The 27,881-nt window shown below is 36.0% G+C and overlaps 1 protein-coding gene across 1 annotated transcript in view; it reads right to left on the bottom strand.

Annotated features, from left to right (window-relative positions):
* ELP3 (elongator acetyltransferase complex subunit 3) overlaps positions 1–27,881 on the bottom strand; it is a 96,487-nt gene that overhangs the window by 52,030 nt on the left and 16,576 nt on the right. Inside the window, exons 4-7 of the mRNA XM_086703768.1 lie at positions 21,632–21,702; positions 20,761–20,824; positions 19,362–19,430; positions 16,333–16,487 (exon numbers count right to left, since the gene is read on the bottom strand). Coding sequence (XP_086559894.1) covers positions 16,333–16,487; positions 19,362–19,430; positions 20,761–20,824; positions 21,632–21,702 — 359 coding nt within the window. The remainder of the gene's footprint in view (positions 1–16,332; positions 16,488–19,361; positions 19,431–20,760; positions 20,825–21,631; positions 21,703–27,881) is intronic.

The following is a 27,881-nucleotide window of genomic DNA, read 5'->3' as shown; positions in this document are numbered from 1 at the left end:
CACTAACACCAGATATCAAAGTAGTGAATAATACTTTAGATTCAAGCTGCTTGAGTTAATGGCCTTATTGCTGGCCCAAAACCCAGAGATAAAAGTGACCTGCTAAGGGGGCTGCTGATGTGAGGGGATAGGAGCTGACATTTTATAGAGGCCACTGTGGCCAAGCACTATGCTATATGCTCTATCCATATAGAATGCTCCATCAGCTCTATGAAGTGTGTCCTCTCATCTCCATTTCACAGATGAAGAAACTGATGTTCAAAGAGATGAAATACCTTGCCAAGGGCACAGAGCTCATAAAGTCCAAGTCAGGATTTGAAATTGGATCCACCTGACTTCTAAATCCTTATTCTATCTTTCACTTTATCACATTGCTTAGATAATTCAGTATGGAACATCAGACTTCTCTTTTCAACTTCTCTAATGTCCTAGAACCCAAAGACTTTTTTTGGTGCACCCTTCCACGGCTTTCTCAATTTTGGGGGAGGGTGAGGGAAGCCTCTTCTTTTATTTATTTTTTTCCATTTAATTTCCTTCCTTCCAAAAGAGTTCATAGCTCTTTCTAGAAGTATAAAAATCATAAAATTTCCACAATTTTGTAACTACTCCTTTAGGTTCATTTCTTCATTGTCAGTAAAAATGGACTCACTTAATAACAGTTATTAACAAAGTTAAGAATCACTGAACTGGGAGGACTAATTCTAAAATCTTTCATTCTCAACATTCAAACTCTTCTGCAGTGTTTATTAACCGTATTCTATAAGGTTTTACACAGGATTACCAGAGGCAACAGGACTGAAAGTAAACAAGTAGCTCAAAGTTACTAAAAAAATGTAACATAAGACAGAAAAAGAGCTCAGATTTTATCAAATCTTGCCTAAGACAGGATACCAAATCATTCTGCCTTTTTGAAATGATTAAATCAGAAAGTCTCATGCCTCTCAAATAGGTGGGTACCAAGACCTGCAGTAACAGAAGTACAAATGCCATGGATAAATGTAACCTTCTTTGAATTATCAATTGTTGTGTTTGGGGAAAATTATTTAAAAAAAATTAAAACAAATATTCCAATATTATGGAGAAAGAAAATTACAGGAAGAGTGATTAAGAAAGATGAAAGCAGGAAACTCTAAATTAGTGTATTTAAGAAAGTAAATCAGAACATCTTAGAATCAGGCATTCCAAATTTGCATCACAAACCTATTTTTTTTTTTAATGCTTATTTTTTAGAGAGGGAGACAGAGTGTGAGTGGGGGGAGCAGCAGAGTGAGAGAGGAAGACACAGAATCTGAAGCAGGCTCCAGGCTCTGAACTGTCAGCACTGAGCCCAACACAGGGCTCGAACCCACAAACTGTAAGATCATGACCTAAGCTGAAGTCGGACATTTAATCGACTGAGCCACCCAGGCATCCTACAAACCTCCCTATTAACTGGTAGTGTTATAAAGCCTCCAGTATTTCTTTTTTTTTTTTTTTAATTTTTTTTTCAACGTTTATTTATTTTTGGGACAGAGAGAGACACAGCATGAACGGGGGAGGGGCAGAGAGAGAGGGAGACACAGAATCGGAAACAGGCTCCAGGCTCCGAACCATCAGCCCAGAGCCTGACGCGGGGCTCGAACTCACGGACCGCGAGATCGTGACCTGGCTGAAGTCGGACGCTTAACCGACTGCGCCACCCAGGCGCCCCAAGCCTCCAGTATTTCTTAAAAGGATGCCGCTGAGTTAGGAAGCTCTGCAGCACAACAGTACCTTGCATCACTGGGAAAAAAACTAGAGGGTGGGTAAGTGCAACTTTGTCTAGAGGAAAGAGAAACTTACCGGCTAATCTTTCTATTGCACAGGTCATCTAAGGCATACAGACATACAGAAGAAGCTGCTGCAGGGATGATAGGGTCTCTTCATAAGTAGGCGGAATATAGTATAAAGACAGAAACAAACCCTATTCTCAATTTAATTCCATTTCAAAAATGTCTTTCCTTTGGAAGGAAATGTCATTACCTTTATCAGGCAAAGAAATGGAGGAATTAAAAAATAATTACAGTTTTTAAAAGCAAACACTTCATGTTCACAAAAAGCTTTTACCATTATATTCTTTTTAGAATTGTATTTTCATTTGAAAAGCAATTAAGCAGAAACCCTTATCAAATTTGCATGATAAAAACAATGAAGCATTGTCCTAAAGAACAGAGTATAAGGTCATCTTTCCTATAAGGTCACTGTATTTTTATTAGGATTTTTGTTAATGTTCTTTTTAGGCCGACAGCCACTGAACCTGCCTCTTCATTTAACAGAGGTATAAAGATATTAATGATTGTTCTGTAAATATTTACATACAGGCTTTCAACTAGTCTAAGCAAAATACGGCTTTCATGGCCTGTTCTAACATTCTGTTATTATTTAGGTAGCTATCCAATAGTATGAATCTGTTTTAGTACCTAGTTCAACCCCCATACCTTCCCGGGGTCAACAGAATTCTTAAGCTCTTGAGCACCTAGGAAATGTGCCAAACATTTTCCAACCTTGATCATAAACCCAGGTCTTCTGATTCCAATTCCACTGCTCTTTTTGTGATATTACAGGGTCATCTTAAATAAATCTGGAGACCACCAGTATGGGGCTACACATAAGTGCATCCTACACTTTTTTTGTATGCCACAGTAGTGGCACCAACTACAAAAGATGCTAATATGCTCTGCAAAGCCAAATGTAACTTAATAACTTATGTTGACAGTATTTTTTTTACAAGGTTGGGGGGGTTGAGTTGAGATGGGACAATACCTTCAGAATTTAAAGCATGCAAAAACTAAACGCTACCCAGCCTTCAAAACATAAATTACAGTTCTCCTTCCACAACATCTTCCCAGAGCCTCGCATAACTTTGTAACCCCACTCCCAAAGCATCTTGCCTATGATATGAACACAGTTTGCCATGTTATTTGTGGATGTTTGTGCGTCTAGACAGGAGGTTCTTGGAAGGCAGTAGGCTCGAATACATTTAGAGGTAACTGCTTTAGGGCTTCAGCACTAAAAACTCTCCTTCAATATAAAAAAAATACAAATATGAAGAATGAATAAATGAATCAGGCATAACCAAAGACACAGAAGGTCTCTCTTTACTCCCATGGCAGCCTCTAGATAATTTTGCTGGTTATCTTTCCTCTTACAGAGTCAACCCTAGAAGGTGCCTAGCACTAGACCAGGTATTCTATAGAAAGTAATAATACAGTGGCACCTGGGTGGCTCAGTTGGTTAAATGTCTGACTCTTGACTCTGGCTCAGGTTATGATCTCGCGGTTTGTGAGTTTGAGCCCCACATCAGGCTCCATGCTGGCAGTGTGGAGCATGCTTCGGATTCTCTCTCACTCTCTTTTTCTGCCACTTCCCAGCTCACTCACCCACTCTCTAAGTAAATAAATAAACTTAAAAAAAAGTAACAATACAATAATTCTTGTGCTAGAGATGCTAATCTAGCTGCAAGAAATAAGACACACAGATGAAATCAAGAACTACCTAAGAACAAAGAGCTAAAAGTGGCAGAAATATAAACATACATTATTTCTGGGTTCTATTTATAGGAAGAAAAAAGTGAACTATAATAGTGATTATCCATCGGGTGCCTGGGTGGCTCAGTCAGTTAAGCATCTGAAATGGCTGAGGTTATGATCTCACAGTTCGTAGGTTCCAGCCCCACGTCAGGCTCTGAGCTGACAACCAGGGTCTGAAGCTTGCTTCAGATTCTGCTTCTCCCTCTCTCTGCCCCTTTCCGCTCATGCTCCCTCTCTCTCTCAAAAATAAACATTAAAAAAATAAATAAAAATAACTATACCTATTACTAACTCCTTGGCTGAGGGACCCCAAACAAGGGGACACTGAGGGAAGGTGGCAATTCAATGTTAAAGTCTCTGTTATCTTCTGGAAACTACATGAGTCACTCCAAGAAGGCTATGGGTATCAAAGACCGCTTCTCATTGCTATCAGTTCATCGCAGTCCTCTCTAAAAAACCTCTGTCATCAATAAAGGTGGCTGTGTCTTAGTCTAGTCCTGTGTGAAATCTCACTACAGCTCTAGGCCTAAGTTCCTGAAAGTCCTACAGAATCTTTCCTACATAGACCTCAACCTGCTCAAAGCAAACTGCAAAGTAAATAAAAACGGTACATAGATGGAATGTTAATTTTCATTTGTCATAACGTACAAACTCTCTTCTGTATCTACAATCCCAAAATCGATAAGTGGAATTTATAAACTTCTTTGGGCAACCAAAGATTTGTTTGAATTGCCAAATAACATCTGGGGTTACTGGTACAACTGGTACAATTCCTCAGTAGTAGTGCCACAGAACAAATTCTTTTTGATATAATCATACTTGGAAAATTTCTCAATACAACTTTATGCTCTGTACAATGCTATGCTGGTGGTATTCTAGACTTATGAATGACCGATTTGGGTGTTTGATGATTTAAAAATAATATTTTTTACTTTTTTGTTGTTGTTGTTGAGACAGTGGTCAAGTTTGCTTCCTAGATATTGATTGTTATGTCAAATGACCGATAAAATAGTAAGGTTCTACCCAACACACACCAAGGAAACAAACAGAATTTTGATTTTTAAATGAGTACAACTTATGAAAAACTAACCTGATGACTTTGTGTTTTAGAAACTAATCAGGGACCCTTGATCCCTATCATGTCAGTTGACAAAGTTTAAGGTATATTAAAAACAACTCATAACATTTTGGGTTCTGATTCTTGCGACAGCTGACAAGAATGCTATCAGACAGTTAAGAACTAACAGCAAAGCATTATTAATAGACAAAAATCAGTTATTACACATTCTTTTAACATTACATTCACATTCAAATTTAAGGACTATATTCATAAATGCATTATAGAAAAGTTGTCATTGTCAGAAAATGACTGCTATATGAAAAATAACTTGCAAACACATCTTTTAGATAAACATTCTCATTCCAATAAAATTCTTCAAACCACAGAATGTCAGAGAAAGAAGTAATTTTAGAGATAATATAGTCCCACCTCCTCATTTTTATAGATGAGGAAACTACAACACAGAATACATAAGTGGCTTAAATTAGGTAATAACCTAAGATAATAACAGAAATAAGTCTGGAACCCAAGTCTCCTGATTCTTCATGCACAGTTCTTTACACTATGGTCATTTAATAATGTTTACTTAGTACTTTCTATCCCTAAGACATTGTGCTAGATATAGGCACAATGTGTCTCTTAAGAAAACATTCCCTATTAAAGGAAACAGGGAAAAGGTGCATTATACAGAATTAGACAATAACAGTATTCACTAAAACTATTATTTTTGGCTACTGAAAACCAAAGTGAGGGGATGATTAAAGTAGTAGATGCAAATATACTTGCATCAATAATTACAGTAAATGTTAACAGATTACCCTCCAGTTAAAAGACAATATAAAAATGAGTGAAAACCAAGACTCAACTACTATAGTCTGCTGTCTAGAAGAAACCCACTTTCAATATAAAGGCACATATGCGTGGAAAGAAAATGGATGGAAAAAGTAATACATAGGGAAAACAGTAAACACATGAAGACTGTAATAAATTAACATCAACTAAAGGAAACTTCAGGGATAAAAACATTTCATAATGATTAAAAGCTCATACATAAGGAAAAACACAGAAATCATAAATACGTATGCACCTAATAATTGAGTCTCAAATGAAATAAAAATTAACAAAACTGAAAGGAAAAATAGAGAATTCTTCAATCCTGGTTTGAAAATTTTTTTTTTTAATACATGAAATTTATTGTCAAATTGGTTTCCATACAACACCCAGTGCTCATCCCAAAAGGTGCCCTCCTCAATACCCATCACCCACCCTCCTCTCCCTCCCACCCCCCATCAACCCTCAGTTTGTTCTTAGTTTTTCCTGGTTTCAAATTTTAATATCACTCTCTCTTAGCAACCGATATAACAGAAAAAAGTAACACTATCAATCACCTGAATTTAACTGATATTTATAGAACATTACATTAAACCAGTGTAACTGATATTTATAGAACATTACATTGAACCATTGAAAGAATACATATTCTTTCAAATACACATAGTATGTTCACCAAGTGAAACCATATATGCTGGGGCCACAAAATGAGTCTCAATTAAAAAAACAAAACAAAACAGGGGCGCCTGGGTGGCTCAGTCAGTTAAGCATCCGACTTCGGCTCAGGTCATGATCTTGTGGTCCATGGGTTCGAGCCCCACGTCGGGCTCTGTGCTGACAGTTCAGAGCCTGGAGCCTGTTTCAGATTCTGTGTCTCCCTCTTTCTTTGACCCTCCCCTGTCCATGCTCTCTCTCTGTCTCAAAAATAAATAAATGTTAAAAAAAAAAAAAACAAAAAAACTTAAAAAAATTAAATTATATAGAATAGGCTCTCTCTAACCCAAATGGCATTAAATTAGAAATTGACAACAAGATATCAAGAAAGACTCGCTTTTGGTAATTTGGAAATTAAAGAACCATTTCTATATAACTCATAGGTCAAAAAATATAAAGGACTTAAAAAAATATTTTGAATGGAATAATAATTAAAATACAACATACCAAGGTTTGTGGGATTCTGTCATAATAATGCTTAGAGGAAAAGTTAAAGCATTGAATACTTACATTAGAAAAGAAAAAAAGTCTATAACGAAGGCCAAGCCTCTATACCTTACTAAGTCATAGAAAAAGAACCATAAAGTAAACCCAAAGAAAGTAGAAGACAATAATAAAAAAAAAAAGTAAAGCAGAAATCAATGAAATAGAGGACATAAAATCTAAAGTCAGTTCTTTGAAAAGAATAACAAAATTGATAAACCTCTAACTAGATTAATCAAGAAAAAAAGAGAAAACACAGATGATCAGAACCAGGATTGAAAGAGGGGTGATCACTAACATTATATAGACATTAAAAGCATAAAGGGGAATATTATGAACAACTTAATACCAAATAGTTTGACAACTAGGATGAGGTAGACAAATTCCTTGAAAAATACAACTTACCAAAATGGACACAGATGAAACAGAAAATCTGAATATCTCTTTCTTTATCTATTAAAGGAATTCAATCAATCATCCAAAATTCTCCCATAAAGAAAACACAGCCCTGGATAATTTTACTGGTCAGTTCTAGCAAACACTTATGGAAGGATTAACATTCATTTTATATGAACATTTAGAAAACAGAGGAGGGGGGACGCCTGGGTGGCTCGGTCAGGTAAGCATATGGCTTGGCTCAGGTCACGGGTTAAAAGTTTGAACTCTGCATTGGGTTCTGGGTTAACAGCTCAGCCTGGAGCCTGCTTTGGATTCTGTGTTTCCCTCTCTCTCTGCTCCTCCCCTGCTTGTGCTCTGTCTCTCTCTCTCTCAAAAATAAACAAACAAACAAAAAAGAAAACAGAGAAGGGAACACTTCCTAACATGTTTTATGGGGCTGGCATAATAACACTAATACCAAAACCTAACAAAGAAATTATAAAACAGGAAACTACAGACCACCATCTCTCATGAACATATACACAAAATCCTTTCCAATGTATTAGTAAAATGATATATAAAAAGGATAACACATTATGACCAAACAGGTTTATCCTAGGAATGCAAGGTTAGTTTAATATTAAAAAAAAAAAAAAAGTAATCTACATGATCAGAATAAAGAAGGAAAATTATGTGATCATTTGAATAGATACAGAGAAATCATTAGACAATTGAATTAATGATACAACCTCTCAACAAACTTCTTCAATAAAGGTATCCATAAAAAACCCCTCAAGTAACATTGCAGTTAATACTGCAATATTAAATGTTTCACCTGTATTACTGGGAATAAGACAAAGAAGCTTACTCTCACCACTTCTATTTAACACTGTACTAATGTCCTAGCCATTACAGTAAGGCAAGAAAAAGAAAAGCATGCAAATCCAAAAAGAAAAATTAAAGCTCACTTTATTTGTAAATTAAGTGATTGTTTATAAAGAAAATCCTAGCAGATTTACAAAAACAACTTTTAGAACTACATAGTGAAATTAGTAAGGTAATAGGATACAATGTAACGTACAAAAATCAATTACATATTATACACTATCTGTAAAAGAATTTGAAAATGAAATTTTTAAGAAGTTCAATTTCTGTAGCATCAACAAACACAAAAATATTTTGACATAAATTTAACAAAAGGCTAACAACATCTCTACACTGAAGATTTCTATGAGAAATTAAAGAAAACTTAAATAAACAAAGAGACAGACGATGTTCATGGATCAGAAGACTCAATATTATTGTCAATTTTCTCCAAACTGTTCTATAGTTTTAATACAATCCCAATTTTCTCACACTTTTCAGAAGTTGACAAGCTGATTCTAAACTTTACATCGTAGAGATGCAAAGGAAATAGAATATCCAAGACAATCTTGAAAAACAATGACAAAAAAGACTCACAGTACCTGACTTCAAGATATACTATAAAGCTACAATAATCAAGACAGTGTTACTGGCATAAGAACTGAGAAATAGATTAGTGGGACAGAACAGAGCCCAGTTCCACATGTACAGTCAATCAATTTTGACAAAGCCACCAATATAATCCAAATAGGAAAGGGAAGTTTTTAAACAAGCAATATTGAAACAGTATCTACCTCCAAGAGGAAAAAAGAAACCACAAATCGTATCTCACAGTATATATAAAAATTAATCCAAGATAGACCACAAGTCTAAATAGGCAAGCTAAATATAAAAAAAACTGTAACTGCAGGTAGAAGAAAACACAGGAGAGAATCTTGTCATGTATCTTCTTGGGAGTAAGCACAAGTTTAACAAAAACAATACAGAAAACAATGACTATTAAATTAAAAAATTACTAAATTAGACTTAATCAAAATAAAAACTTCTGCTTAAAGTTGTCTTTAATATAATGAATACTCAAACCACAGACTGGGTTTTCATATTTGTCAAATACAGATCCAACAAAGGACTGGTATCCAGAATTTAAACAGCCCAATAAAAAATGGACAAAAGAGTTTAACAGACAGTTCACAAAAGAAATATATACAGAAAACACAAGCATATAATAAAGTGCTCATCATCATTAGTCATCAAGAAAATGTAAATTAAAGCCACAATGAGATACCATTACACACCTACTAGAACAGCTAAAATTAAAAAGACTGACAACACCATATGTTGGTGAGGATGTGGAACAACCAAATGCTCATACATCACTGGTGGGAGTACAAATGTTACAACCACTTTGGAACAATGTCTGGCAGTTTCTTAAAAAATTAAACATATGATGTAGCAGTTCTACTTCTAGCTATTACCTAACAGAAATAAATACTATATTCATAGTAAAACTTGTAGGAGTATGTTCACTGAAGTTTTATTGTAATAACCACAAACTAGAAACAGCCCAGAGTCCATCAATAGAATGGATAAACTGTGGTCTATGCATACAGTGGAATACTACTCAGCACTACAAGGTAACAAAGACATACCCAACAACATTGATGAATCTCAAAATATTATGCTCAGTGACAGAAGAGGTAATATACTATATGGTTAATGTGGAAGGGAAAAAAGGAATAATGATTGCCTGTGGGAGGTACAGGTGAGGATTTAATGGGAAGAGGAATGAAGGAACATTCTGGGATGTTCTATATCTTAACAGAGTTTTGATGCACAGGTATATGCATTTATTAGAACTTGTCAAATGGTACACTTAAGATCTTTGCATTTCATTGTATGTAATTTTGCTTCAAAAGATAGCAACAAATGAACTAGTTAATGATGTACACGATGACATATTTGGAAAGAAGTGTACTGAAGTGTACAACTTACTTCGAAATGCTTAAAAAAAGAGGGATCCATGGAAGGGTACAGAAATGAATAGTTGGATAAGTATGTGATAAAGCAAGTACTGTAGAATCCAGGTGACAAGTATGTAGTACCTGACAAGTTCCTTCAATTTTTATTTGCTTCATATAAGATGCTGGAAGAAAAACAGCATCATAGATGACTGAGATTATTTTAGGTGGGACTGCCAATGTTAAGGATTCTGGTCACCATCCATGAAAATCTGGTTGACCAAGAGAGAGAGTAAAGGCAGTAAATATATAAAGTAAGGGGTGGGGAGTATTAGAGCCAAAGCCCAGAAATGCAAGTCTGAAACCTGCCGGAAATAATGCCCAGGGCACCAAGGCAGAAAATAGTCACTTGCAAGCCTTAGGAGATTTGCTTTTGCTTTCTTCCTAACTTCTGCAAGTCTATGAAACTGTCTTCTAGGCCTAGTATCCAGCAATAAGCTAGCGCTCTAGCTCTCTAGCTTTTTTCCAAGACACATAAGGACACAGCTGGAGGATTTAAAGTCATTGATGAGGGGCAAAAAAGGAAGGAACGGAAATGAATTAAAAATTCCACTGGGAGAAGGTATGACTCACCCACTCCTTGATGGGTAACTACCCTTCAAAATAGCATCTTTTGAAAACAGCCAAGGAGCATTAAAGATTGAACATAAAACTGCTTCTGGGCAGGACTGATTAAAGAGGAATAAAACTATTTTAAAAGGTTACTCTGAGTTATTTGGCAATATTTATTTGCATTCCGGTGAATGGGTGACTCAGATCCCACTGCCGGTCCTTTTCATCTCCAGAGCTATGATTTTTAGAGGACAATAGTCACCAGTAATTGTTGCTTTCTGGAGACAACTGAAGTCTCAGTCTAGCTGATGGAAATGAGTGATTATCACTTTGCTTGATTTAATGCGCCTTCACAGAAACCCTATACCTGCTTTATCCTTGAACTCTATTTCACTCAGCTTTTCAATTTTTCTATTTGCAAGGATATAGCATACTTTTTGCTACTAACTTGCTGTAAATAATAACCAGGTTCACTTTTGGGGGCTTTTCCTTACCTTAACTTTTAATCTTTTAAGTAAAAAGTAAAATAATCAGGTTTAAACATGGTCTAAACTTTGACTGGATTAGACATAGGATAGCAAAGGAGGCTAACACGAGCTAATAACCTCTAATTTGACCAAATACTGTAACCTTAAACATTGACTCATCTGTCACTATGTAATTTTTAACCTAATTTAAAATTAGTCTTTTATTTTTTTTTTTTTAAATTTTTTTTTTTCAACGTTTTTATTTATTTTTGGGACAGAGAGAGACAGAGCATGAACGGGGGAGGGGCAGAGAGAGAGGGAGACACAGAATCGGAAACAGGCTCCAGGCTCCGAGCCATCAGCCCAGAGCCTGACGCGGGGCTCGAACTCACGGACCGCGAGATCGTGACCTGGCTGAAGCCGGACGCTTAACCGACTGCGCCACCCAGGCGCCCCTAAAATTAGTCTTTTAAATAAAAACCTCTGATACACTAATGAAAGTATTACATCTGTGTAGTCAGCAAGTACAAACAACTAATATCAACTAACACTAAAATAAAAATGAAGTTCATTACTTTACATCTGAAAAAGGTCAGCCACACTGGGTGACCCAAACAGTCTTCACAAATACCCTCAGTGAAAGATAATATAAAGAACAGCAAGTTAAAGATCACCTCCAAAAATGTGAAGAAAACATATTATGTACAAAACATAGTATCTCTGGGCTGTTCTTTATTTCACAAAATGTTAACATTAGAAAATGGTTTGCTATGTCTCTAGTTCTATAGTACAAACCAGATTACTATTTCTTTGAACTATATAACAACATTTCCCTAAAAAACAAAATACCACCTTTATTGTAGGGCGTTAGTAGTAAAAATTTACCTTAACAAAGCAAACAAGATGCCACAAATTAGCTTTTTTTCAGATTATCTCATAAAAGTATAGAGACCAGGAGAAAAGAGCAAAACATGTCAAGTGTGGGTTGGCATGATTCAGTGTAACATTTATGGATGGTTTTAAGGCTCCCAGATTGTACTTTTATTGTTTCCCAAGAGTCATTCATGAGATCTGTTGCAATGAAGGCTCAAATCATATATAAATTTTCATCTGAAAGTAAAGTGTTTGTTGCCCTCTTGAGGTAAATTCAAGAACAGAAACAAAACAACGCTGGCCTTGCCTAGTCCATTACAGAAAGGGGCTTTCTTTTCCAACAGGCTTTTTGGCTTTTTCTACAAACATATCATGATCTGAAGTTGGATAGTTGTAACGTAAACTCTATTTTTACCCCAACAACAGACAACTTACAAAAGAAGACACTAGAACATTTCTGTAAAAATAAAATTAAAACTTTACACCAAGAATAAGCAAAAATTTTTAAGTTTAATTTTGATAAAAATGTCAAACTAGCTATACCCTAAAAATTCATTAGGCAGATCTCCCGTTAGCCTAGCTCACCTGACCCAGGGGACCCAAACTATACACTGTGAAAAGCTTTGTGGCAAACTTTTATGGGGGCTGGGAGGGTGGGGCAAGTCCAAGATATGTATATTCAATTCCACTTACTAAGCAAGGTTTTCAGGGTGCCTGGGTGGGTCAATCGGTTAAGCTGTGATCGGCTCAGGCCGATCTCATGATCTGTGAGTTCAAGCCCCAGACTGGGCTCTGCACTGGCAGTGTGGAGCCTGCTTTGGATTCTTCGTTTCCCTCTCTCTCTCTGCCCCTCCCCTGCTCGCATACGCGCACAATTTCTCTCTCAAAAACAAATAAACATTTAAAAAAATAAGCAAGGTCTTCAACACAATAACAGCTGCACTGAGAAAAGAGTATATGATATATAAGTGTGGGTACAAAAAGTCAATGGTCTTGTAGATTATCTCACCAGGGAATTCTCAGAGTTAAATGAATTTTAGTAACTCTGAGGTACTGTTGCCATTTCAGTGTCATGGGGCTTTGAACTAATGAAAGTTGTTTTCTCTCAAACTGCATTTTACACTAAGCTATCATTTGATTTTCGGTATTATTAAGAAGAATGGGTTGGGTTACATCATTATTCTTCTAAAGTTTCAAACACTTCAGCGTTTTACTAAGCATGACTTATATTCATGAATAATCAAGATTTTGAATGAGCAGTAAAAACATGGTTGGGGTGCCTGGGTGGCTTGGTCAGTTAAGCCCCTGACTCTTGATTTCAGCTCAGGTCATGATCTCATTGTTCGTGAGTTTGAAGTGCGGAGAGTGCTTGGGATTCTTTCTCTTTCTCTCTCTCTCTCTCTCTGCTCCTCCCCACTTGCTCTCTTTCTCTCAAATATAAATAAACTTAAAAAAAAAAAGTATGGTCACCATCTTATCTTGCTACTAAAGCCCATGTAGGAGGAAGAGATCACACCAGCCAGTTGTTGTTAAAAACCTAGATTTGTGGACATACAATTAACCTACCACATTCTCTAGAGGCAATCAAACAAAGTAGGTTGCTCACACACACTCTCCCAGCTGCTGGACTCTTTACACAGGTCCCTCGAGATACACTTGATAGCCAAAGGTCTCAACAGGGAAAGTAGGAAGGACACAAAAGATGTCCCTATTCTAAGCCCTACCTAAGTCATTAGCTGTCAGTATTTGACCCATAGATTGATCATTCACACAAAATTCATTCAGACATTTACTTACGGCTACTGTGTATCACAAACCATTTTAATTATGGTGTAATAAAAACCATCCTTAGATTCATTCAAACTTTGGTTCTACTTATCACCTTACAAAAAATTCTCTAAGAGGGGCACTATTTGAAACAACTTTGTAATTAGCTATATGACCCTCTCTCCCCAATATAAAAGAGAAGCCAGAGAAAAGCCTGAAGGTAGGAAGAAGAGTGAAAAAAAAAAAAAAAAAATCCAGAGAGATATTTTGAAGCTCTGGTGGTGTACACACACACGTGCTCGTACACGCACAGACACACATTTTCACACACTTTTACATGTAGCATAGTTTCTTGCATTATAGCAAAGTTCAGGCTCTTAAAGCAAAGCCGCCTGGGTTTCACAGCCCGACTCCCACCACCAACTAACTACCTTTGTAACTTTGGCAAGTTGCTTAATCTCTCTGTGCCTTGACTGCCTCACCTGTAAAAACAGGGATAATTTATTATTTTTTTTAAAGCTTTTTTTTTTTTTAACATTTATTTATTTTTGAGACAGAGAGAGACAGAGCATGAACGGGGGAGGGTCAGAGAGAGAGGGAGACACAGACTCTGAAACAGGCTCCAGGCTCTGAGCTGTCAGCACAGAGCCTGATGCGGGGCTCAAACTCACGGACCGTTGAGATCATGACCTGAGCCGAAGTCGAACGCTCAACCGACTGAGCCACCCAGGCACCCCAAAAACAGGGATAATTTAAATACCGAACTCAAATATTTACTGTGAGTTTTAAATAAATGCTTATCACAATGTCCAGCCCAACCATAAATGTGCTCCTTTACCCCCATTCTCCTATGTCCTTTCCTCCCCAGCTCAAACTCATGCCTATAATAATCATCACTCTCACCCCCTTTCACATTTTCTATGCATTTACATTTATGTGGATATATACAAATATGATGGATCCAGACTGTAAGAATTGCTCTAAAAATTGCTTTTTCACATAATATACCTCAGAAACCAGCAACTCTCCCACATTAAGTGATCTTATCCACTTGCATGGCTATAAATGCCATCTGTGGACTGATAATCCCAATTTTGCATTGCCAGCCTGGATGTCTCTTGTACAGCCTACCTGACATCTCCTAGGCATTTCAAATTTAATGTATCCAAAGTAAAACTCTTGATTTTCTCCCATAAACCTGTTCTTCCATGTCTTTTCCATCTCAGGATACGGCGGCGTTACCCATAACCATTTCCTACAACCAAAAGCTAAGCATCTTCTTTGATTCCTTCCTTTCTTACCCTCAACCCAATCCAAAGTCCTGGCATTTGTAACAACAAAACAGAACTCTAATCCATCCTCTCTTCTCCATCATCACTGCCACCACCCTGAAGTGAGCTATGATGGGTTTAACAGTCTTTTTATCTGGCTCCTCACTTTCACTCTTGTACTCCGCTAATCCATTAACCAGACAATAGACAGAATGACCTGCTTATCAACCTGAAATGTGTCACTCTCCTGATTAAAACCATTCATCTACTTCCTACTGCATTTCAAATAAAACTTTAGCTCCTCAAAAGCATTCTATTCTCTGGCCCAGATGTAACTCTTTAAGCTCACCTTAAGATTCTCTTTTGTTCACTGGAATCTAGTCACACTGGCCTCCTCTCTGTTCCTAGAAGACCTGAAAATCTTCCCCATTTCAGTGCTTCTGTCATATTTTTTTCTGCTTTTAGCCTGATTCCTCCTCATATACTTTGGGTCTCAGCTTCAACATTACCACTTCGTCTGGAGAAAAGTCTTAATCTCTATCACAGTAATCTATCTCCACCATAGCACTTCGTATTTGTTGAACCAGTAGAAATAAACACCACAAGGGCAAGGACAATACCTATCTTGTTTCACCATGCTGTTCCTAGTGCCTAAAGCAGTGCATAGCCCCTAGTGGGCCCTCCATAAACATTTGATAAATAAGAGGGAACAGTATATGGTAACTAACTAGGCTTTCCTGAAACTTCTGAAATACTGTATATGAAATCTTAGTATTCTTTTTGCTAAAAACGGAGATACAACGTATCAAAAGAATGCATAATTTTGTTTTGCCAATTAGAATGAAAAAGTGATCTCATTCATAAACAGAAATTTTAGTAGTTATTAATAATAGCTATTAAAAAATAACTTGTTTTGATTGTATGGCAGCTAAATGTTTCGGACAAAGTGTACCCCTAGTGTTCTTTTTGAGGAGGCTGAAAACTCAACTGGTCAAATCAAAACTACTCCTGTACTTTAGACCAGCCTAAGGTTGAAAAAAACCTTTAGTGATTTAATGAATCACTCTTTCTCAGAGAATACAAATTTCAACAAACCACACTCACTAATTAAGAAAAACTATTAACTATTTCAAGGAAAATAATCCTTTCCCCCAAAAAAGAAGTAACTATCAGAACTAGGAACGTATAGGACGATGGATGTGATTGTGATGGATGTGAAAGTAACTGTGGTAACCATTTCACAATGTATATGTAAGTCATTATGCTGTACACCATAAACTTTTACCACGCCGTATGTCAATTCTATCTCAATAAAACTAGAAAATATATTTAATTATAACCCATCCAAAATATACAAATAAAAATAACAACCAACCCCCCCCCCCCCCCCCACGCAAAAAAGAACTAGGAATGTAGATGTAGAACAAAAGGAATTCTCACAGGCTGCGGCTCAGGGGATAAACTGACAACCACTCTGCAGAATATGATAAAATAAGGATTTCTTACTTGACTGCCTCATAAATATTGTTGGAGGTATGTCCTGATAAGGCATCATGTAAATTTCGAATAAAATAATCTCTGTATTCTTCTGGAAGGGCCATAAACGTTCCACCCATCACAATAAACTCCACTTTATCCACACTGTGACCAAGTTGTTTTAACTGAAACACATACAAATTCATCAGCATTAGATGGATACAGTCAATTACCCTAAGAAGGCACTGCAAATTTCTAATCTTATTTTGTAGTTTTTTCATCAGTATAGTTTAAAAATGAAAAGCAATTAAACATATTTAGCAAAGGTTTGGATTAAAAAATAAACTCCAGAGTCTGAAAGAAAAAAAAAATTACTATAGCACGAGGAGGCAAAGTGACAATTAAAAACAATAAACAAGAAGCTTGACATCAATACCTATGTGGAAATTTAAAAACATGTGGAATATAAACTAGAAAACAGTAAGGGCAAATGTAATAATACAATATGCAACATAATAAATACTTCTTGATCATGTATTTTTTATGTCAGACCTTGCGGTAAGCCTTGGGAACAAAAACAGTGTGCAACATAATCAGGGCTTGATGCCAATGGAAGGAAAAGAACACCAGGTTAGAAATAAAAATTAAGAATGCAGTTTTAAATCAGTTGTGAAGATTATGAGCATAGGTGGCATGGCTTTCTGGAGAAAAAACAACATAAAAATCTGATTGATAAACTATAAAATATTATGTCTCTCTACTAGTGGATAGAATGGTACAGATTTTTCATTTTGCCAACTATAATAAGCCAAGATTCTAAATTTTAAAAACAGGTATTTAAATTTCGTAGGGTCCTTAAAAAGTTAAAAACAGAAATACAACATGATCCACTAATTACACTATTGGGTATTTAAAGAAAATAAAAACACTAATTCAAAAAGATGTATGTGCCCCTATGTTTATTGCAGCATTATTTATAATAGCCAAGATGTGAAAGCAACCCAAGTGCCCACTGAGAGACAAATGGATAAAGAAGATGCAGTGTATATATACAACGGAATATAACTCAGCCATTAAAAAAAGGATGAGATATTGCCATTTATAAGTGTACAATATGGATGGAACTAGAGGGTATTATGCTAAGTGAAATAAGTCAGAGAAAAATAAATACCGAATGATTGCATTTATATGTGGAATCTAAACAACTAAAACAGATAAAAAGACGAAAGACCTATAAATGCAGAGAACACACTGATAGTTATGAGAGGGTTAGTGGAGGAGGGGATGGGCAAAATGGGTAAAGGGCAGAAGATACAGGAATGAATAAATTATGGAATGAATGAATCCAGTTATGGAACGAACAAATCATGGGAATAAAAGATACAGCATAGAAAATACAGTCAATGATATTGTAACAGCACAGTATGGTGACTGATGGTAGCTATACCTGTGGTGAGCACAGCATAACAGACATGTTGAAACACTATGTTGTACACCTGCAACTAATGTATCACTGTGTGTCAACTATACTTCAATTAAAAGAAAAATTTCTTGCCCTATCTCAGGCTTGAGAAAAACTGGGTCAAGTAGACTACTAAACTATGAACTCAAATTAATTAATGTTCTATGTAAAGGATGTCTACACTTAATATGACAAAAAGGCACCTTTTTAAATGTTTGTTTCTGACAATGGCAAATAAAAATTTATACATATTTGTATCTTTCTGTAATTGTATTCATATATACATATGCATGAAAATATATATGTAAGTATATATAGGTGTGCATGTAAGTATATAGGTAAGTATGTGTGTGTGTGTGTGCATGTGTGTATATATATAAATACTAAAAAAAAACTCTATTATTGTTTACAAGGGAAACACAACAAAATCATTCTGGGTACCTTTTTCAAAATACCTTGTCAGGACCCTAAACCAGACTTAATCAGAACTCCTGAGGTGAAAATCTGGCATATGTTTTGGAAAAGATACTCAGATGATTCTATTGCATTTACAGTGAAGAAAAAAATCACTGCTGTATGCTAGTTTCTAAACCTTTTAAAACCCATTCTCTTTTTGGTAAACAAACATTTTACACTCTACTGAAACATTTTAAATGAATTAAATATCATAGCTAAAAAAGAAATTGAAGCAGTGGTCAGTTTAGAACATGCTTTTCTAGACTATACAGGTTGCACCCAGGTGAGGTCCTCTCCTATGGCTGACAATCCTGATCCACACGTGCTTGGGTGACAGTGAGGTGAAAATATGAACTGGCTGGTATTCACCGATACTAGCTAAATGAACAGAGAAGTGACTTAATGACTATGGTATGTACTACTTTCCTTTTGAGATTCTATAGTTGCCCTACTAGGTGTTGTTACTGTAAAAATTATAGATGGTACTCACACTTTTTTAAATCGGACAAGTTTAAAATAAAACTATAAAAAAGGAAATTGTATTACTGTTCAGATTTCTCAAGCAGAGCAAGGCCATTTAAACAGTACTACTTGTTTTTCATCAGTTATATTGAAGTATAATTTACATACAATGAAACCAATTAATTTTAAGTGTACAACTGGAAGGGTATGGATGAGTGTTTACAGTTGTGTAACTCCCACCACAGTCATGATGCAGAACAATCCCAGGACTCCTAAGAGTTCCTCACACCCTTCTGCAGTCAATTCCCTATTCCCACCCTGGCATACCAGTCACAATAACTTCTTATCTGGCTCATGGAAGCAAAAATTCAATCCATCCACCTACTGTCTAAGAACTTTCTCACATCTCCATCTGTAAATTTCATATGGTTAATGAGTCTGTATAAGTTGAAAGAAATTTAAAGAATATAGAACCCTTAAAGAAAATAATACAGTCTCTAAAGGAAGTAGTGATTTTGAGCTTGCTGGGTATTGCAAAATAGTCTTCCTCCCTCAGATGGATATTAAAAACTTACCAAGGGGACAGGCACTCTTTTAGTTATTTCAGGTTCAACTCAAACAATAATACCTTCTAAGTATATACAAAAATCTAACTTAAAAATGCTTTTTAGAAACTTACCTGTTCTATTCGGTGTCTTGTCTGTAGATAAGGGTCATATCTAGCACGGATAGCTCGCATGGAGGTTGGCTAAGAGAAAAAGAGAAAAATCTCCTGCTGGGCCCACATTGAATAGAAAATAAAAAGTAGTTCAAAAGAATTATATTAAAAATAAAATTCTCTTGTGCTCCTTCCTTCCTTTCTCAGTTTAGGGATCAAAATACTGTTCTGAATAGCATCTGGCTAGTCTCCATCCCCACTGTCTTAAGATTCTGAACAGCAGGGCATCTCCTTGAATCATATTTATCTTTGTGTAAACACTTATGAAATCTCCAGGGTCACTTTCTGCTGGAGCAGAAAGGGGTGGCTAAGGGACAGAAACGAGAGGGAGCCTTTGCACTGAATAATTCCTTTTGTATTTTTAAAAATGTGAACTATGGAAAACAAGTAAAAAGTGAAATTCCATATATAAGCGAAAAAGTCCAATGGTTTTCTGGCTGCTGACCTCTTCCCGAAAAGGCTCACTGCTTCAAAAGAAGCCTGCTTGCTGTTCTGCTTGCACTCTTGCCCCCACTCTAATCCTTTAACCACACAGCCATCAAATGATCTCTTAAAACCCTATACTGGATCGCATCATTCCCCTGCTTTCAACCTTAATGGCTTCTCATGACACCTATAACAAAATCCAAACTCTATGTCCAGCTTACAACCTATTTCATCTGTCTCTCCAATATCATCCTTCCCCTTACCCACTATGTCCTGGAACACCCCACTGTCATTCCTACCATGGCTCCTTGTTCTAGCTATCCTCTCTGCTGGGAATGCGTTCTGCTGATATTCTAGCATGGCTCCTTCTTGTCATTCAAGACTCAGTTTAAGTATCATCTCCTCAGTCACTTCCTAACTACCAAGGCTAAAGTATCTACTCAGTTTCTACAAACCTCACTTGATTTTACTTCTCTACTTAGCATTTACTGGTAGTACCTGATATTTTCTTGTTTCTTTATTGTCTATCTCTTATTATTAGAATGTAAATTCCATAAGATTAGGAACTTTATCCATTTACTGTCACTAATTAGCAGTGTTATCTCTGGGCCAATTGTTTAGGGCCTCTAAAGCCTGTTTCCTTATTCATAAAGCCAGGATAATAGTGCCTGCCTTCAAGGTGCTGCTATAAGGTTTAAAGTTGTGAAGACTTACAATAGTTTAACATACAGTAACAACAAGTGCTTATGTTAAGTATTTCTCCAGTGACTAGAGCAATATACGTAGACACTCAGCAAATATTTAATGAATGAACTTCTGTAATCAGGAGAAAAATTAAAAATAAAAATAATTTAAGAAAGTCAGTACTTGTAAGAGCACACTATAGGTAAAGTATGATGTCAAACTTCCTCAGGACAACCTCATATTACTTTACCTCATATCCAGTATAAGACTGGGTTGAATATTCAAAATCTGAATCAGGTCCACCAGGGCAGTATCTGCCAATACAACCAAGGAATGAAGATGTCAGATACAAAATTTAGTTCAACAGTCTAGTTCAAGTATCTGCAGTCTCCATAAAATTCTGAGAGCAAACAAGCTTCATATTCAAATCCTAATCGAAGAGTCTACCTTTAAAGTATCTACAATTAATATATTTTCTACTGACAAGTAAACACAATAAACATATGAGGAACATCATAGTAGTCATTTTCAGAATATTGCAGTCACTATTATTTCAGAGATTTACACTTTTAGGGGCAAGTAACAGCACCCAATTTTTCCTAGGTTTAGAATGATACTCACAGTGCTCTCTTGGTAACTATACTTAAGAAAATCTTTCATTTAATCTTCCTACCTAGAATCATGCATTCTGCCTATTTTTCCAATTATCTAAATTTAAGAAGTTTAAAGTTATTTATAGAGATAACTTTTTGATTCTTTTCTGATCCAAACTCATTTGAATTTCTGACAGAATTTAGGCAGTTCATATCTCCTTGTTTCATTTATCAAGTTAATAGACTTTTAGTCTTTCACGTTCTATAACAATGTATTTTTTATTGTTTATTGCAACATATTAAAATATATATTTCAGTTTTAAAGCACTGAAACATCCTATCAATGGCTGCTTGTTTCAAAGAACTAACTTATGCATCTACTGAATCAAAGTTTTAAATATTACCAGCATGCACTGATTAAGGCTCTAGGGAATTAACTAATTCAATTAGAGCGCACACGCGCGCACACACACACACACACACACACACACACACACACACACGTTTGAAGAAAATCATCATACTTACACACATATATTTCCTGTAAAACTGATGTGTGGGCATCTGTGGGGTTTGCACATCACAGCCACAACAGCAATCTACAAAAGATTAATAAGAAAGCTATTAGGAAATAATGAATACACAATGCTGGAGAGTGGCTATCTCTCAGGAGGGAGAGGAATGCAATCAGAGAATGGCACATAAGGGATTTCAAAGTATTGGTAATACTGTATTTCTTGAGCTGAGCTATGGGCATAAGGGTGATCTCTTTTTGATGTGTTTAGTCTCTAAAATATACATATGTATTTATATACTAGCTATTAAATAGTAATATTTTACAATAAATTAAGTGCAAAATAAGGTATTAATCATTTTCAAAGTCACAGTGATTCTCTTACTCTGATTTATTTTACTAAAATACCCTAAAGGAAAAAAATTATGCAAGTCTACAAAATTGTATCTAAATGCATTAATTGAATATATATAAAACTGTAACTCAGCCTCCTCATGGACATATTAGATCTCAATATTCAGAGCAGACACTATTAAACTAGGAGCTACCCTTCACAGAGTGTGTGCAAAATATTCTCAGAAGAGTCTGTCAGAGCCCTCCTGGGGTGAGGACATTATGTGCTTGAGAAAGAGGGTGATAACAGAGACAGAAGTATGGTTACATATGGGGGGAGTTGGCCAAATAAGGCTATAGACTAAGGTGAATGCAAGCCAAGTTTCTTACTATCAGAGAAGGAAGCTATAAATACAGAAAGGGAGAGAACTTGGATGGAATGGAAGGTATTGCTGTGAACTCATAGTTTTCGATAAATACACTGATATGCAAATAAATATAAATGCAAATGTGTTAGTACACGTATATGCAGGTGTATATGTATACATACAAATATACTTCCTTGCTTGGTCCACTAGAGGGTCTAGGAGCAGCAACACTCTAATAGCAATGAGTATATCTAGCACTCAGATCTTGGTTTCTAAATACCCATCTCCAGTGAAAGAAACCAGGGCTCTTTGGAGAAATGGCTGATTCCAGACCTGGGGCAAAGAAATGACAAATGAGCCTGAAACATTTTATTATGACAGAAAGCTAGAAACTGCTCAAAGAATGATGGGGACATTTAAAAAAGACACAAAAACCAGCTTGAAAGGGCTCTCTCACTGGTCAAATCAAGGATCATTTGTACATCAAAATAAATAATGATAGTAACAGACTATAACCCACCAAATAGGAAACCATTAATCCACTCATACAAATAAATGAATGAGTAAACTGAAAATCTGATGAGTTACAGAAAACTTACATAGCTTCAAAGTACTTCACCACACAAAACTTAATTACAAAGTGGAAAAGATTAACTTCACAGAGGAGAAGCCTGGGAGACACTACCTTGATCAAAATGAACAATATCAGAAAGAAGAACAAAGATGGAGGTATCATACTTCCTGATTTCAAACTATACTACACAATATGATATTGGCATAAAAACAGACACATAGATCAAAAAAGCAGAGAGCCCAGAAATAAACCCCGCATGCATGGTCAATTAATTTACAACAAAGGAGCCAAGAATATACAATGGGGAAAAGACAGTCTTTTCAATAAATGGTGTCGGGAAAACTGGACATCCACATGCAAAAGAATGAACTAGACCATTATCTAACATGACACACAAAAATTAGTTCAAAATGGATTAAAGACTTGAATGTAAGACCTGAAACCATAAAACTTCTAGAAAAAAACTGCAGGCAGAAGTTCCCTGACATTGGTCTGGGTATTGAATTTGTGGATCTGACTCCACAAGCAAAGGTGACAAAAGTACAAAAATAAGTAAGTGGGACTACATCAAACTAAAAAGCTTCTGCACCATCATAGGAAACCATCAATAAAAGGAAACCATCAACAAAAGGAAAAGACAACCTGCTGAATGGGAGAAAATATTTGTGAGTCATATATCCAATAATTAATATCCAAAATATATTAAAAAACTCAACTCAATACAAAAACCAATCTGATTAAATAATAAGCAGAGAACTTGAACATTTTCACAAAGACATACAAATGGCCAGCAGGTACATGAAAAGATGTTCAACTAATGTTGATGTTCACTAATTATCAGGGAAATGCAAATCAAAACCATGAGATATTATTGTTAGAATAGCCATTATGAAAAAAAAAACAAGAAATAACAACTGTTGATGAGGATATGGAGAAAAGGGAACCTTCATGCACTGCTGGTGGGAATATACATTGGTGTAGCCACTACTGAAAACACTATGGAGGTTAAAATTAAAAACAGGTCTACCATATGATCTGGCTATTCCACTTCTGAGCATTTATCCTGAGAAAATGAAAATACTAATATGAAAAGATAAAAAGATATATGCACCCCTATGTTTACTGCCACACTGTTTACAATAGCCAAGATATGGAAATAACCTAATTACCCATCAATGGATGAATGGATAAAGAAGGTGCGATATAGATGTATATACAGTGGAATACTGCTCGGTCATAAAAAAGAATGAAATCTTGCCATTTGTGACAACATGGATGAACCCTGAGGGTATTAAATGGTAGATGAAATGAGTCAGAGAAAGACAATACCATATGACCTCACTTATATGTGGAATATAAAAAAGAAAACAAAACAAAACTCATATATACAGAGAACGGACTGGTGGTTATCAAGGAGGGAGGGGGCTGGGAGAGGGACAAAACAGGTGAAGTGGGTCAATTGTATGGTGATGGATGGTAACTAAACTTATTGTGGTGGTTACTTTGTAGTGTATACAAATATCAAATTATCTTATACACCTGAAGCTAATATAATGTTATATAGAAATTTTATCTCAATAAAAATGTTACAATAACAATTTACCTCAATGAAAAGAAAGAACATTATCCATGACAGGACAAATTGAACTATATATATATGTGTGTATATATACATATATATGTGTGTGTGTGTGTGTGTGTGTATACACATATGTATACATATATACACGTATATATATATACACACACGTGTATATATATACATACACACACATATACATATGCATATGTATATATACATATACATGCACACATATGTGTGTGTATGTGTATATATATATATATATACACACACACACACCCCACCTGATAGGGTACAATAAGAATACATTATCACTTCTGTGATGTTCCAATGCTAAAGATGTATAACCTGAACCTAATTATGAAGAAACATCTGATTAAGCCAAATTGAGGAACCTGCTACAAAATAACCTGCTTGAAATCTTCAAAAGTGTTAAGGTAATGAGGGCAAGGAAAGGCAGGAAGTGCCCAGAGTGAAGAGACAGGACAACCAAATGCAACATGTGATTCTGAACTCGGATCTGTAGGTCACTATTGAAATAGTGGGTGAAACTTGAACAAGATCTGAGGATGAGATGACAGTATTTATCAGTGCTAAATTCCTCACTCTGATGTTGTATTGTGGTGATTTAAGAACTGTCCTTGTTTGTAGGAAATGCATACTAAAGTATTCAAAGGCAACTTACTTTGCAACTTACTCTTAAGTGGTTCAGGGGGAAAATGTTCTTTATATTGGACCTTCAACTTTTCTGTAAGTTTGATTATTCTTCATAATAAGAATTATTAAAATTTAAAGCATTAGTGATCTAGAGAAAGTCCAAAATTTCAAAAAAATTGCAATTCTGAATGAAAAATTTAGATTTTCAAACAAATGTTTTTAATACGAGCCACTGATGAGATCAGTCTAATTCAACAATTGAGGGCCCAGTACATGGGCCAGGTTCTGAGCTACACAGAGCAAATGGGCCTTGAGACCACAAAAATATTACTGCACTGTTTCTGTCCTCTGAAAACATACCTATCTAGGTGAGGAAGACACATAGAAAAAGGCTATTTTGGAACCACATGGTAAGAAGCATGTATAAAATACCAGGAATGACAAAGAAGGCAATTAGCCCTGACCAGGGAAGTCAGAGAAGCCTTCCAGAGATGCTGATTAGGGTTAATTAAGTCAAGAGGATAGGGTAAGGTGGGGCCAGGGAAGTAAAGCACAGTAGTTTTCGAAGAGTTTTTAAGCAGAACTCTCCTTTCAAGTAACATTTTACTTAAAACCTCAATTTATAAATGAGATAAAAGCTACAGCCCTGGGTGAAACAGCGATGTCCCTGCTCCTATGGTTTCACTACTTATTATGCCCCACAGTAGCTTCAAAAGACTTCTACGGAATTCAAGTTTTAATAGAGTACAGTTTAAAAATTACTGGTAAAGTAGAAAAAGCAATGACTTTGGATTCAGTCAGAGAGATGTAAGTTTGAATCTTTGCCCCTTACTGTGAATTTTCCTATTTGGTAAAATGTAGGCAATAGCACTTACCTCTCAAAACTGTTTTGAGGATTAAATCAGAAACACAATAGCCAGTATGTAAGAGGTGGGCAACATATGGTAGCTGTTATTATATTTAATGTTGATAGGTAGAAGAAGAAGAAGAAGAAGAAGAAGAAGAAGAAGAAGAAGAAGAAGGGGAGGAGGGAGGAGGAGGAAGAAGAGGAGGGGGAGGAGGAGGGGGAGGAGGAGGGGGAGGAGGAGGGGGAGGAGGAGGGGGAGGGGGAGGAGGAGGGGGAGGAGGAGGGGGGGGAGGAGGAGGGGGAGGAGGGGGAGGAGGAGGAGGAGGAGGAATAATCTTGGCATTCTAAGCAAAACAAACACAAAAACTCAAATACAAACTCAAAATGGATCACAGACCTACATGTAAAGTCAAAACTATAAAACTTCTAGAAGATAATACAGGAGAAAATCTAGGTCACCTTGGGTTTTACAATGAGTTTTTAGATCAACACCAAAAGAAAGATCCATGAAAGAAAAAATTAGTAAGTTGGACTACATTAAAATTTGGAAGTTCTGCTCTGACAAACTCTTAAGAGAATGAAAAGACCCATACTCAGAGAAAACATATGCAAAACATGTCTGATAAAAGATATGTATCATAAATATACAAAGAACTCTTACAGTTTTAGAATAGGAAAACAACCCAATAGGAATAGAGCAAAAGATCCAAACAGACACCTCATCAAATAAGATATACCAATGACAAATGAGAATACAAAAGATACTCAATATATGTCATCTGGGGATTGCAAACTAGAACGAAATACTACTTACCACACACCTATCAGAATGGCCAAAGTCCAGAACACTCACAACACCAAATGCTAGCAAGCATGCGGAGAAACAGGAACTCTCATTGTTGGTGGGAATGCAAAATGGTACAGCCACTTTGGAAGACAGTTTGGCAATTTCACAAAGCTCAACCTAGTCTCACTGTATGATCCAGAAATCATGCTTCTAGGTATTTACCCAAATGAGTGGAAAACTTAGGTGTACACAAAACTCTTCAGACAATGTTTATAGCAGCATTGTTCGTAACTGTCAAAATTTAGAAGTAACCTAGATGTCCTTCAACAGGAGAATGGATAAACTGTGGTAAAGACAGTGGAATATTGTGCACTTCTAAAAGGAAATGAACTGTATCAAGCCACTAAAAAGACATGGCATGGCTTTAAATGCATATTGCTAAGTGAAAGAAGGCAATCCGAAAAGGCTATGCATACTGTTTGATTCCAACTACATGACATTATGGAAAAGGTAAAACTATAGACAGTAAATAAATCAGTGGTTGCCAGAAGTTTGGAACACAGTAAAGGATGAATAGGGGAGCTTTAGGGCAGGGTAAATATTCCATATGATCCTGTAATGGTGGATACATGACATTATGCATTTTCTAAAACCCAAAGAATACACACCACTATAAGTGACCCTAATATAAACTATAGGCTTCATTTAATAACAAGGTAGTAATACTGGTTTATCAATTATAACAAATGTACCAAATCAATGCAAGGGCAACCTGGGAAGGGAGGAAAGGAAGTATATGGGAACCCCGTGTACTTTCTGCTCATTTTTTAGGTAAACCTAAAACTGCTGTTAAAAAAAGTAAAAAATCACCACCAGAGTAATGGCAGGAATAAAAGCATGAAGGATAGGATGCATAGCAGACAGGGAATGACAGTCAGCTGTATATGTACCTCTGATACTTTTATATTTTTAATTTTTTAAAAATTTTTATTTTAATTCCAGTTAGTTAACATCCAGTGCTGTATTAGTTTCAGGTATACGATATGGTGATTCAACAATTCTATTCATCATCCAGTGCTTGTCACAAATGCACTCCTTAATCCTCATCACCTATTT

The sequence above is a fragment of the Puma concolor genome, chromosome B1 (genome assembly GCF_028749965.1).
Source record: "Puma concolor isolate L17-30 chromosome B1, mPumCon1.1.hap2, whole genome shotgun sequence".
Taxonomy (NCBI): domain Eukaryota; kingdom Metazoa; phylum Chordata; class Mammalia; order Carnivora; family Felidae; genus Puma; species Puma concolor.
This window is presented reverse-complemented; position numbering and strand designations above follow the sequence as displayed.